The sequence below is a fragment of the Trypanosoma rangeli genome (assembly GCF_003719475.1).
Source record: "Trypanosoma rangeli strain AM80 chromosome Unknown Tra_15.4_contig_00117, whole genome shotgun sequence".
NCBI classification, from domain to species: Eukaryota; Euglenozoa; class Kinetoplastea; order Trypanosomatida; family Trypanosomatidae; genus Trypanosoma; species Trypanosoma rangeli.
This window is the reverse complement of record NW_021705857.1, coordinates 3,635-17,094: the sequence shown is the minus strand read 5'-3', so window position 1 is coordinate 17,094 and position 13,460 is coordinate 3,635. Positions and strand designations below refer to the sequence as shown.

Genomic DNA, 13,460 nt, shown 5'->3' with positions numbered 1-13,460 from the left:
TAACAACACCTCAAAAAAGCAACCACCAGTACGACCACACATGCACAAAAAAAAACGCATATTTCCTAACAGAGTTTATTATTTTATTATTATTATTATTATTTTGTGCGTGTGGTATCGCTCCTTCAATTCTCGCTGAACGCTTCCCCATATACCATCCTCATCATCATCAATCACCTCCTCCATCGCGCCTCTTCAGGTTCAAAGGTGCTTCGCAAGAAAGGGTGCCACAGTATCAACAAATTCCTGCATCTTTTCATAGTGGACAAAGTGACCAGCACCCATCACCTCCGATTGCGTCACATTCGAGAAGAACCGATCAATAAAACGACGGTCTTCCGTGCTGTTATACGGCGACTGCGCTCCAAATACGAAAAGCGTTGGAAGTGCGCAGCGTGTCGGAGCCACCATTCTATCGTCAGAACTATTTCCCTCAGCAGGGGCATTAAGGTACCAGTCAAGCAGGCCAAGCCCCATCCTGCCATAATCGGCACAAAGTACCGGCAAGTTGCAGCGCCATTTCCGCTTGCCCGTCTTGTGGTCCAGAACCAGGTTTGTTAAAACAAAGGATCGCATAGCCTTATCACTAATACCACATCTTTCAAGTTCCGTGTCGCCGTCCGCATAGCTACTGATGCGCGATAAATCTGCCCTTGCAATGGCGTCAAGCGTTAAGGCTACGCACTGCGAATTTTTGGCGGTTGATCCAAGACGGGCCGTTGGTGTGATGTCCACGATAACAGCAGCCTTGACACGCAGACCCCGTTGTTGCTGTCCAGGTGAATAACGTGGCAATACAGCAGAAGTGGTCTTACTACAACCAAAAAACATATCAAGCGGTTGATGAGCAGGGAAACCCATAGACTCGTTAACAGAACTCATTTCCTGAGCAAAGCCTTGCTCGTCCTTCCACCCGTAATAATCTCCACGGACCAGACGCGTCTGAAGTTCCTCGCTGCTTGGCAGCAGCAGCGACAACTCGTTTGCACGGCGAAGTAGTGCTGCCATCGTCGCCAGGCCCCCCATGCTGTGGCCGATCAACACTATGCCTCCGTCATCACAGGGCGGACGACCCTCCTGTTGTTGCATAGCAAACACCTCAAGATCTGATGCCAGCACTGCGTTTGTGTGCGGTGAAGCATGGGGACTGTCACCGTGATTACGCATGTCAAGCAGGCTAATCTCGTGGAGCTTGGAACGTAGAAGTTTGTGTTCCACCAAACGACGTGACACTGTCGCCCAATTCGAGCTGCTTCCAAGAAATCCATGAGAGATAATAATACGCGAGGATGTCTTTCCCCATGCCCCACCACGCACCGTCTTGTATGCCAGCTTCTTCATCGGTGTCACGGTACGACGAAGTCCTTTGTCTTTGGTCTATCCACAAAAAGAACCACAAAGAAAAAAGTTATATAACGGCGAAGCCATCAAATATCACACGAACTAAAGGCACCTTGAAGTTTGGACACAAAAAAAAAAAAGAAGTGTACATCACTTCTTTATTATCGTTATTTTCTCACATTTGTTCACACACCAGCAGAAATGACGAGGTTGTGCAAAGCGTGTGTGTCGGGTCTGCACCTCGGGGCTTCAATAGACATCAATCAGGGGGGAAAGGAGACCATCACTTACATCCATGAGTGGTATGGAGGAGGCAACACAGAGGAAGAAAAAAAATCAAAAGCAAACGCACTCACCCACCTATATAAAGAAAATGAAGCTACTCATCAGCAGTCCACCGCAGCAGAAATACGTGCACGCATGGTCCTTTCTTTCCCTTCTTTTTATTCTTGTTTTGACTTGTTTCGTGTGCGTTATCGTTCCCGCCACATTCTCCACACTCCGCCCGATTAGGATTCTGTGCCGCTCACCATGGACACAAACTCAAGGTAGTTGATCCTTCCAGTTCCTTCGGGGTCGACTGCCGCTAATAAGCGTGTCGCCTCGTCGTGAGTCAGTTTCTCCGTACCGTACGACACAAGTGCGTGCTCCAGTACCTCCGTCGAAACGTAGCCAGAAGGCATGTCTTCCGTCTCAAAAAGCTTAAAGGCGTTTCGCAGTTGCTCTGGCGTATAGTCAGACTGAACTCGTTTAGACATCAAGGCAACAAACTCCTCAAAGTTTATCCCATTGTTGGAATCGTTTGCGTCAGTATCTAGAAACATTTGCTCCAATTCCTCCTCAGTGGGGCGGAGACGCAGTGTCTCCATCAGCTTGCGTAACTCCCCAGACGTAATGCGGCCAGTATGGTCCGTGTCAACAAGGTCGAACATCTCACGAAATTCCTCCACTTCCTTCTGGGAAATTGAATGTGTCATTCTATTATTATTGAATTTTTTTTCGCTTGCCTCCCTGATATGTTTCTTATCACTGCCGCGGAGCTCACGTCTCTATATTACGTGGCAAAAAGTGAGTGGTGGGACGCGCACAAGAGCAAAAACAGACGCAAGTATACAGATGAGGCGCACAAGCCCGCTATCCACCAAAGCAGTGAAGCAAAGGAGAGGACCCTCCTGCTGTCGAGAAGAAGCAAAAACTGCAAACAATAATGCATGCGAAGGGCAGAGGTAAGACGCAGTTCTTCGTGAATTCCACAATACTGGATCGCCTACACCATCCATGTCACGCCCCACGCGCTGCTCCACCAGGCGCAAAGAGGCATAAGCAAGAGTGAGCGGGCGAATGAGGAACTGCAACACACACACACACAAAAAAAAAAAGGGTAGAATTACAAAGGAAAAATAAATAGGATGCGCCACCTCATTTGGAGTTACGCTCTGCAGCAACAGTGGCCACGTGACGCAACCTCCCCAGCCACGCCATGTACTCCTCCTGTTCCAAGAAAAACTGCATCTGACACACATACTCGCAAAGCCCTGCCGAAATAGCAAGGTCCCCTTGAAGGTACCCCTGAAATGCCTCCACCATCTCCTTAGATAACTCGCTCAGGTACGGTCCATTGTAGCACAGTGTTCGACTGTACTCTCCGCCAGAGTCGAAACATTCAGTCAGGAGTTCATAGGCCGTACCGCACGCGCCCCGTTGTGAGTTGAAAGTCAGAGGATTACTCGCTAATGCCTTGTAGTCGTTAGGCGCTTCTTGAAACAGCGCTAGTGGTTCATCGTAGCGGCTCAATGAACGAAAGGGACGTGTTGTCGCCCGAACCTGACGGCGGCGGCGCATCAATTCTAAAAATCCTGGCTCGCCTTGGCCAAAACACGCATGCTCCTCCAGTGCCTGCGCCTCATGCCGTGAAAGAAATTGAATGAAACGAATTCGCATCTCGCTGTTTACACTGGCTACTCTCACCAACATACAGAGCGCACTTTCCTCGATGAAGTGTGACAAAGAGTGAAGAGCACTTTGTGCACCACCTTTAGAACCACGTTTGCCCGCTGCTGTCGTCTTTCGAACAAGTACGTCAAAGGAAGACCACTCGCAGATGTCCACGGTGGGGTCCTGTAAAGAAGGATCGTATACGCGAAGCGGAGCAAACACGGTCAAGTGAACATCCATTCTCCTCACATTTTCCGCATCGTGTAAAGTATTCATCTCTCGTAGCATTGCACGACGCTGGTTTTGACCACTGTAATCAACAAACATCTTTTTGGGCAAACTCTTTGCTTGCAAAGATTGGCTGCCGGTGGTGCCCTCCATATCATGCCGTGCTTGCCCCTGTCTTTGAGGCTCGTGTTGTTGCTGTTGTTGTTTCCGCTTCGGATCACGCAACATATTTTGTCGTTGACTTTCCTTCACTGCCTGAAGGAAACCATCATGAACACTTTGGTAGCGCCGTTTGTGCAGCTCGGCCGACTTCGCCCCACCATTTAGTGTTTGTACCATGACAAAATAGTTCGATCCCACCGGGTGCTGCACCTTCCACCCGACTGGTGGCAGTGGTGGAATGGCAGTCACGCCGTCACGGGAGTCACGTTCAATTTCCGCCTTTATTTCTGTTTCTGTAGCGTCGCGTAGTGTGTGCGCTGACTGACGCAGTAACTGTAGCTCGTCCTGTTCGCCATCACCCTGCTCTCCCATGACGGTGCACCGTTGCTCATGCGTTGCCTCCTCATCGCTATAAGAGGCGCTCCCCATGGATGGAAGCATCGTCTCGGGAGAGTTCGCATGACGGAAAGTGCAAAGGTTGTCAGGTTCTGCCCCGTGCAAAGACGAGCTGTTCCTCTTGTCACCCACCAAGCTCTGTTCCCTACCGCCAGCAGCGGCCAACCAAAAGGCACCAATAACGCCACTGCTGCTGCTGTTTTGTCTTAGTCCCGCCCGACGATATTTTCGCAGTGCGTTATTCGCCCGCAGGAGAATAGGGATGCATCCGGGGCGACATCCAAGCATTAGAGGTGAAGCACGCAACAAAAAGGATATGCAGAAGACTATCCTCGTCTCTCGCCGTGGGAACTGTGAGAATCACGCATCCGTAAACCGTATAAAACAAGGCAAAGAAAAAGATGAGAGAAACTAATACGGGAGTCATATAACTAAAGTAGGCAGCTGCGAGATGTGCGGCTGGCACCATCTTCCTTCGCCACGCCACCCTTTATTCCCACATTTTCACCAACGGTGGGAGGGGCGCGGCAGAGAAAAGGTTCATTACATCGGCTGTAAACACACAAAGATAAACAAAAGAAAAAAACACGGGAACTGAGAGGAATGGGGAAAAAAAGAGGCGGGGAAGGAAGGGTGCTACACCGAAGGCCTGTTTCAGTGACCAACCCCCCTTTCCCCCGCCACAGCCCCCGTCGTGTTTTTGCTCTTCGTCCCTCTTTCTTTATGTTTTTTTTTCTTTCATTTACATCGTGGATGGGGATGCGAAACGACACACCCCGCAGAAGAGGACACATGAAAAAGAAAGAACAGAGTAATCGGAAAGACCCCAGATTCATACAAAATACAAAAATAAACACGACACACAAAGCGTCATATTTCTCGCTCCTCCCTTTCTTCCGCAGGTGCACTTCCCCCTCTCCCTCCCTCTCTCCCTCAGTGCTCTAATGACCAGCGCGGCAACTCCACCACAAATGAAAGTGCCTCAGATTTATGCCGCGTTGCTGCTGCTGCTGCTCTTCCGCTCCCGCTGGCTTAGTCCAGTTTCAAAAAGAAGACAGTGACAAAGCAGTGTAACGTTTCATTTTCGTATGGCACATGAACAACCCCGTCGAGAGTGTTGTCCCAAAGACTAATAAACCCCGTGGAGATACCAGCGCCGGTTCGCTGCATCACTACACAGTTAACGATGTACTTAAATGGTTTCTTCAGATCCGCAAGATTTTTTAGGACACCATCAACGACGTCATCCACCCAGCCGTCCACCTTGCGTGGGTTCCATGCCTCCTGTGCAAACTTCACTCGCAACAGAGTAGAGACCTCATCCTGGATTATGTCACTGTTCATTGCAGCATCATCGTGAATTTGATCCTGACCCTCCGCCATCATCTTCTTTCTCTGCACCCTCTATCAAACTGAGTGACTGTCCCTCTTTTTCTTCCGGCGCTTCTGTGCCTTTGCTCCGAAGTGTGGGAGTATTGTATCTATTTCCTTGTATCCTGCGCCGCAACTGTGGTATTGGCAAAACCCACACACGCACAAAAACACGTACCAAACAATCACACAACAAAGTCAAAAAAGCAAGCAGAAGGAAAAGCAAAAAAAAAAAAAGAGAGAGAAGCCGCACATATACACTGCCAGAAAAGAATCCAAAGAGCGTAAGGAAAGTGTCATCAAACACCCCCCTTTTTCTTTTCGCACCATCGCATTTCAAAAAGAGGAGCGCACATCCCGTTGGGCCTACATAAGTGCACACAACTAAGTATCTTCTACCGTAAAGAAAAAAAAAAAAAACTCACGCATGCAACAGGAGGGAGTTTACTCCCATAGGAAATGAAAGGAAAGGAAAGACGAAGCAATAAACCGTCAGACTTTTGTGGAAATACGCAAGACGCGGCGTGAGCATAGAAAACTATATCGGTTATGGTATCACAGTCTCTGCACACGTGCGTGAAGGGAAAAATAGCAAAGCATCCCTAAACATATAGAACAAAAAATCCCTAAACATATAGAACAAAAAATCCGGTATGTTTTGCAACAAATACCAATTTATACCTCTCTGTGTGCATACGTGCTCGTGTGCACATACGTGTTTTTTGAAGTTGGGTGGGGTGTGTGTGTGCGAGAAGGGGGTGGGGAGGCGTGGGTGTTCTGTCACTCCATATGTTGATCCCGCAAAGACAACGGGGAAGCGAACAAACCAAAGGAGGAAAAAAAAACACTAACACAAGCGGTGCAAGAGACACAAATTATTCTTAAAAGGCCTCGCCGTGATGCAGAAAGATCAATCTTCCCCCAACCACAACATTTGCATGCGCACGATCTTCCTCTTCATGGGCTCGCCCGCATTTGCACCACATCCATGGCCTCTTTTTCCTTTACCTCTCCGTGCTTCTCTCTCTTTTTCTCGCGCCCACTCTCTTGCTGTATTGATGCCTGTCTGCGTGCGTGCTCCTCCATCTTATCTCTTTTCCCCAATGTAAGTCGGAACCAAACAAAACAAAACGAAAGGACTCGCAGAAATCTCAAAGGAAATTAAAACAAAAAGATGAACAGAACAAGAGGAAGAATACTAAAATTGAGAACAATAACCAACTATTTCCCACACCAACCACCCCAGCAAAAGACCAATTAAACTTCCCTACATCGTCTAAGACGTTAGCCACAACATTGCCTTGGGTGCACGTGACATTTTATCCCCTTTTAAACATCACCATACAAAAAAAAACGCGAAACGAAAACGATCTTGCATGTAGATAGTTGCAGATGTATAACTAATTTTACAACACACGTACACGCCAGAGCGGCATGCATCAACGCACAATACAATAGATACTAATGACCGCTCATTTGGTAGGAAAACAAAAGGATTATCTCAATCAATCCATCACATTCGCATATCTTTATCCAGTCCATATAAGTTTACATCAAATTCCACCACAAAGCACCCGGAGCAAACATTTTATCGAGCGCATATAAACACAAAAAAAAATCTGGGTTCAAGGAGCCTTTTCAACCTCGTTTTTGTCCTGCGTTTTGGCTGCTCTTTATTTCTCGTGTATGCATATATGTCTCTCTCCATTCCTCTCGTTTCTGTTCTTTAAACTAATTGCGTGTTTGTGTCCATATCCCCTCCCTTACTTTTCCACCTCACTGCTTAAGATAAATGATGTCACTTCCTCTCGGTCCATTGCCAACGGAGATGACTTTCGCCTTTGTGAAGTGCTCCACTGTGGCAATAAATTCGCAGACGCCTCTCGGCAGCGGCTCGCCGACTTTACGTTTGGACGCCGCGATAGGGGTCTGCCTCCACCCATTGACGAGCTTCACGATGGGATGGCAATAATACAGCACCGCCTCACTTGGCACCGCCTCACCGGCCTTGATGATGTCACCATTTTTGTACTCGCGACCGTTGAGGTTCAGCACATGGTTGTCCTTGTTGTAGTAAACGTAGGCGATCGTGACGCCAATCTTCTCGTAATCGTCACCGCGATCAAGGGCGGAGATAGAAAGGTACGGTCCTTGCACCGCGTTCACCTCAAAGTGCAGCACACAGTCAAATAAGCCGCATACACGAGGTTTTTTCGTCACCGCGCCGCATTCTTCATGATGACGTGACGAAGCAATGGCCATGGCGACGCCAATGTTATATTTTCCGCTGGAGTCCTCAAACTCCAATGGTTCCCATATACCATTGTACTCCTTGCTCTCCAGGTGAAACGCCTTTGTAAAGAAAAGTTTTTGAATACCGTCAAAGTCAACGCACATGTTTTCAGGGAGGTCATGCAACGTCTTCACACCTTGTGCCGAGAAAAAGTCCTGTGAAATGAAGCTGCTGGGGTTGGCCCCAATTCCAACGCGACTACTCGCCGGTGCCTTATGCACATTAATCACCACAGACCTGTAGCGCTGAAAATTGAATTGCGCCGTGGCCAACAATCCAGCTGCCGTCGTATCAGCGGAAGTGGTACTCTCCCAAAATTTTTCATGGGCATTACTTAGCCAGTATGACTGTGGTCCCTCCAACATTATCTTCTCGCCACGCTCCAGTGCGGAGCGCAACTCATGTGCCACGTCACATCTAAGTGGGAATTCCTTGTTATTTTTCACACGATCCATGTATAGTTTTACGAGATACCCCACCTTGTCTTCTGCGCGTGCAAACTCCATCACGTGGGACGGGACTCGCATCACGCCATCACTGTTTTCTTCTTCACAGCGTTGCACAACATCCGCGTCTGACAATGCTTTCACCTTTAGAAACCCAAAGTACGTGTCCATGTCCTTCGCGAGGCGTGCACTAAGCACAGCAGGATCATTAAAAATATGATCCAAACGAATGCCACGCTTTGTCACTTTGGATGCGTGAGCGGGGGCCATTCCTTTCAGCGTTGAGGAATTTGGGGCTGAGGCAAGCACGTCAAGCAACTTATGATAAGGTGTCACTACATTGACGTTTCCAATAAACAAACGGTCCTTATACGGAACATTCGCCTCAATTAGTTGGCCTACTTCCTTCTCCATGAAGCTTATGGGATCCATTACACATTCTGGGCCCACGTAGTTACGCTTATTTTCCGACAATAGTCCAGAAGGAGCCAGATTAAAAACAAACCTGCGTCCCGCATCATCATACACTGTATGGCCAGCATTTTCACCGCTATTCACACGTGCAATACATGTGCAAGCCGGGTGGCGGGCGACGGCATCAACCGTCTTTCCTTTTCCTTCATCACCAAAAAATGCTCCAGCCACCATAATCACTTGGTGCTTTTCAATGAGTGGGTACAAAACCGTCTCCATAGACGCCTCTTCATATATTCCAATACTCTTTGGTTCAGCGAGCTCCGGGATCGGCTTCAGCTTCTTCAAGTAATCGTACACTGCCCGCTGTGCGCTGTTGGTCCGGTAGGTGTGTTTGTTTGTCGAAGATCCTTTCTTCTGAAGTGTCTTTAACGACTTCCCATTCTGGCTCCCCTCCGCCTGCGGGGCCGCCTTATCCAATGAAATATCACCGCCTGTCATGATGTCCGTAGGTGGCTTCCTTCTTTCGCTTGATGTTTATTTTTTCTTCTTGTTATTGCTTATGCCTCGCGGTTGGTTACGACTGTGGTCCAATCTCTGGTGCAGTTTGTTCGGTGTTTATCTACTTCTCAGCATCAGCACGGCATCAGTACACACACAATATATATACATATATATATATATATATATATATAATTTAAAAAAAATAGAGTTCAGGGAAACGGAGAAGGTCAGCCACAGTGGGCGTAACAATAGTCGACCTACGGTCCTCTCGCCCAAGAAAGAAGGGTGCGAAGGACGATAACCCCAACCGTGGTGTGTTAAAAGTATGATAACCGCCAGTGTTGTACGTCGGGCCCACCACTACGAAGAAACCCAAAGAGTCCAATATATATGTAATAAAAACAAAAAGGCGGGTGACGAATACATATACATGCGTCGCTTCGTGCACATACGTCCACTGCTCCAAAGATACACAAAATTTGATTAGGCAAATGGTTCTTCAACAACAACACGTACGCCAGCACATACGCGAGCAACACGCAGTGAAAAGAGAAATGGAGAAAGAAAAGCCAAGAGGCAGGGGCGGGAAGACGGAGACCGCTTGGGTAGGTCAAGAATTCAACTTATTGGAAACAAGCAAGCGTTTCCAGGCACGCACAAGGACAAAAAGGAAAGCAAGAGATTAAGTGACTGCGTGAGTAGATTTTTTTTTATTTTTAAGGCGGGGAAATAAACAAAATACAGCTCACTTCTACCAGTGCCCAACCCAACACACACACCGCGCAGACAAACACAAAGGGGGTAAAAAAAAAGAAATAAGAGAGACGACAAGCGGTGTGGGAGGCACACATGCAACTACATTTTGATTGTTCTCTTCACTTACATGTATGTATAATATATTTCTTGCTCCTCCTGTTGTTTTTTAGCCCTTTTTTTTTATTGAATTTATTTCTCTTACCATCCATTTACCTGCTGCTCCGTCGCTTCGACAGTAACAAAATTTCATGCAGTCTCACGCCCTCTGTGTCAACTTCAAATTCATCCATGAATGCATTTCCACCACAGACGTGACATGCAGCGTCCATAAAGTTATGTCTGACAGGACTTCAAGACATATATCGATGGGTATATGAGAAAAAATAAAAAAATAATCAGTAACGCCGCTCTTAGCTCAAAAAGGCAACAGTTGAAAAAGTTTAGTAGTACGTACTCGCCACAAGGTCCAAGTACCAAAAACACACCCGGACAGAAAGTGGCAGAGTCATTTCAGCATCCTTTACTGGTCCAGATATATTCGCTCCGTTGTATTAAAAAATTCCCGAGTTTATTTGGTAAGAAAAAAAAGAGGGAGAGAGGAATTCAACTGCAAATCAGAACCTGCGGTTGGCTAAAGCTTTTTCTCCCTACTTCTACAAAAAAGAGTTACAACATTAGCGGTGCCCAACAACTAACGTGGCATAGAGAAAAGCATATTCGCACCACATTATACCCGCTTCGCATCGAAGGAAAAAAAAAAGCATCCTGAACTCAAAAATTTCATCCCTTGCATCAAACAATGCTGCCCATCAATTTGTGGCATTCCACCGCAACCAACAAAAGAATGATGACGTTGTACGCCTCCCTAAAAGTTTGACCTGGGGGGCACGTGCTAGCGTTGTTATCGGGAAGCAACAAAAATTGCTTCGCGTTAGTATTGGAAAGGGACCTCCCCAGCAAGACAGGACTACGAACCGATTATGTTCTGTCAAGGTCTCTCCGTGAGTGCTTCTTCCCGCGCAAACAGCTAATAATATTGACGACGGCTCCTGCTAGAAGCCTGCCAACTGAGGCAATGGCTACAATCACTTAAACAGGCAATCCCTTCGACTTGTCAGTGGACACCACGGTGTCCATCATTATTGCTTCTACCGAATCCAAGGAACTCCCCAAATACTTTTGTTTACTCTTCCAAGCAACTTGTAGGGAAAATGCATCGCCGATATTTAGTCTGCAGTAAAAATGGCAGAAAGAAAAGAAAAAGCACAAGTATCGTGCGACGCAACAAAAAAAAAACAACAACTAAAAATCGTGGACAGGACACGTTTAACAACAAGTCCCACTTAAAAAAATCATACCACGTCAAGCAAACCAACTCGCTATACAGAAAAATCTCAACGCCTGGTGCTCCAAAGAAAACAGCAATTCGATATGCAATAGCAACTCCCCCTTCGCTGTTCCTTGGCGTGCGCAGTTAGTTGTGTGGGCATAGCTGCCAAAAAAAAATGCGTAACGATGTAAAACAGCTTTGCTCCACTTTTCTCTTGGCACACCACAATCACTCGTAGCAATACCTATCCATGGGGTTAAGCTCCGTAATGACACCCCGAGCAAACAAATTTGGGTCCTTAAAGCGTTCCGTTGCTTTAGGTACACGACTCACGCGGTCACGCCAGTGGGGCTCAAGGAGCAAATCCATCTCGGACTTGTAGTGCGCATTTTTTGCTACCATCTGTGATGCCATGCCTCGTACGCTCAGTGCCTTTCGCATTTGTAAGCTTCGGTACACCTTCTGGATGTCGGGCTCCACGTCCAGCCACTTGTACCCAGGATGAATCCTGCTCGCCCTTATTGTCATAACTCCCTTGGTCGTGGCATACAAAGTGAAGGTATTTGGATCCATACGGACGTTTTGCCCTGGACGATACTCCGGTAATCTTGAGTGACGATCTTGGCCGTAGCGACGTCGTTGTTCCTTCAACTTCTCCATGGGTGTTACCGGGGTGCCGGGTATAACATGAAACAGTTTGGCCTTGCGGCGGGGATGCCCTGCCTGGTTTTTTGCATTCCCTGCGGTAACTTTGCTCGCCAGTCGAAGGGGCGACAAGCGCAACATTTACAGCTCACCCCACTAATACTACGACGCAAGCAAAGAGAAGCAAACACACAATAAACGTCCCTCTCCCCGGCCCTATGGCGCTACCAGTAAAATTCCAGCGGTGAAATTCACCCCATAGTAGGAGGAAGAAGACAAAAGAATACAAGAGAAGAAAAGTTAACAAATACAGGAAACAATAAAAAATAAAGACCCAAACCGCCTTTCACACAAGACGTGTGTCACGATGTGTGCGTGTCTACCGCTGGCCAGCGTTCTTTTATCTTCATCCGCACCTCCCCTACCCCACACCTCGTTCGGACTCAGTCGCGCCTCGCCAAACACGAAACAAACAAACGGGATAAACACACATGCACAAGCCATAAAGCAAACAAAAACGATTCCGCAATACCTGGAGAAAAACCCCACAACTTCAAAAATGACGTCATTTCCTTCGCTGCAAACATCCTTCCTCTCCTCCACGAACGTACCGCGAAGACACAGGGACACACGTGAAGCATCGCCGCCAACCAGATGCAATGAAAACAATACCCAGTGAAAGTTTATTAGCTGCCTTTTGGACCCTCTCTCGTTGGCCCTGATGCCTCCCACGTCATCCCAAGAAGCGTCGTCATTGAGCCGGCCACACTCTCCACCTGCCTTTCGCCATTTGCCCAACCTTCAACCTCGTGCTTTGCTGACTAACCCAAAAGCACACACACAAAAAAAAAAAAAAAAAAAATAACCCAACACGCGGCAAATGCACTACGTCAAGTCTCATCTTGGTGCTGTCGCTCTTCGTTCCAATTCTTTAAACCTTCGAGCCACCGAGAATTATACGACTGTCTCATTAACTCAACAGCCTTTTCACTTTTCCCCTTTTCCCTCTTGCTCCATCGCGGAGACCGTAAACCACATGAGCCTCAGCAACAGAGAGCACAAAAAAAAAAAAGGAATAGGATGTGGGGGTGGGTGGGTGGGAAATTGAAATAAGCTATATAAAAAAGTAAAAAAACACCTTCACATACCACTCCAACGATCCTCCTGTCGCTGAACTGTCCCTCATTTCCTATCGCTTTCACCTGCTATCTTTCCACACGTTTCTGTCAAACAGCAAGTCTCGCAACTCCTACAACCTTAACTAAGCAAGGCTGCTGCCCGGCAACGCGCGTAATCCGCTATTTCCTATTTTTTTCCCCTCCACTGCACATATCAATCCATAATTCTTTCACTGCCAGATACAGACGTCCCCCATTATATGCGCCTCCCGTGCACAGAACAGGATAAAGTAAGCAATCAAAAAAAAAAAAAAGAAACCTGCACCTCCACAAAACAAAAACAAAAAAAACACAAATATCAACGAAAAAAAAGTCCACGGAAAATAACAAACAAAGGAAAGAAAAATGTTCAGTTCACATAAGTGACTAAAAAAAAAAAAAAAGTCAACGAGAAACAAAGGAAAAAAGTAAAGGAAAAAAAAAAAACAAACGTTACTTAGGACAACCTACCTTACTACTTT

At 47.0% G+C, this 13,460-nt stretch overlaps 6 protein-coding genes across 6 annotated transcripts, besides 8 other annotated features; all 6 read right to left on the bottom strand.

The window, feature by feature from the left end:
• Positions 1–75: 75 nt before the first annotated feature.
• Positions 76–103: a microsatellite.
• Positions 104–201: 98 nt separating this feature from the next.
• TraAM80_04145 (abhydrolase domain-containing protein 11) lies at positions 202–1,341 on the bottom strand (the record flags this gene model as incomplete). The annotated part of the gene is made up of 1 exon (XM_029381084.1): positions 202–1,341. The coding sequence occupies one exon, from the start codon at positions 1,339–1,341 to the stop codon at positions 202–204; it is 1,140 nt and encodes a 379-aa protein (XP_029239162.1).
• Positions 1,342–1,850: 509 nt separating this feature from the next.
• Positions 1,851–2,318, bottom strand: TraAM80_04144 (calmodulin; the record flags this gene model as incomplete). The annotated part of the gene is made up of 1 exon (XM_029381083.1): positions 1,851–2,318. One exon carries the CDS (start codon positions 2,316–2,318, stop codon positions 1,851–1,853), a length of 468 nt encoding a protein of 155 aa, XP_029239161.1.
• Positions 2,319–2,760: 442 nt separating this feature from the next.
• Positions 2,761–4,350, bottom strand: TraAM80_04143 (uncharacterized protein; the record flags this gene model as incomplete). The annotated part of the gene is made up of 1 exon (XM_029381082.1): positions 2,761–4,350. The coding sequence occupies one exon, from the start codon at positions 4,348–4,350 to the stop codon at positions 2,761–2,763; it is 1,590 nt and encodes a 529-aa protein (XP_029239160.1).
• A 426-nt stretch (positions 4,351–4,776) lies between these two features.
• Positions 4,777–4,805: a sequence feature (A-rich).
• Positions 4,806–4,971: 166 nt separating this feature from the next.
• Positions 4,972–4,997: a microsatellite.
• A 56-nt stretch (positions 4,998–5,053) lies between these two features.
• Positions 5,054–5,092: a microsatellite.
• Positions 5,093–5,094: 2 nt separating this feature from the next.
• On the bottom strand, positions 5,095–5,448 carry TraAM80_04142 (outer arm dynein; the record flags this gene model as incomplete). The annotated part of the gene is made up of 1 exon (XM_029381081.1): positions 5,095–5,448. The coding sequence occupies one exon, from the start codon at positions 5,446–5,448 to the stop codon at positions 5,095–5,097; it is 354 nt and encodes a 117-aa protein (XP_029239159.1).
• Positions 5,449–5,597: 149 nt separating this feature from the next.
• Positions 5,598–5,668: a microsatellite.
• A 1,541-nt stretch (positions 5,669–7,209) lies between these two features.
• TraAM80_04141 (putative adenylosuccinate synthetase) lies at positions 7,210–9,087 on the bottom strand (the record flags this gene model as incomplete). The annotated part of the gene is made up of 1 exon (XM_029381080.1): positions 7,210–9,087. One exon carries the CDS (start codon positions 9,085–9,087, stop codon positions 7,210–7,212), a length of 1,878 nt encoding a protein of 625 aa, XP_029239158.1.
• Positions 9,088–9,246: 159 nt separating this feature from the next.
• Positions 9,247–9,281: a microsatellite.
• Positions 9,282–11,404: 2,123 nt separating this feature from the next.
• Positions 11,405–11,962, bottom strand: TraAM80_04140 (uncharacterized protein; the record flags this gene model as incomplete). The annotated part of the gene is made up of 1 exon (XM_029381079.1): positions 11,405–11,962. The coding sequence occupies one exon, from the start codon at positions 11,960–11,962 to the stop codon at positions 11,405–11,407; it is 558 nt and encodes a 185-aa protein (XP_029239157.1).
• A 129-nt stretch (positions 11,963–12,091) lies between these two features.
• Positions 12,092–12,121: a microsatellite.
• A 542-nt stretch (positions 12,122–12,663) lies between these two features.
• Positions 12,664–12,686: a microsatellite.
• Between the last annotated feature and the right edge of the window lie 774 nt (positions 12,687–13,460).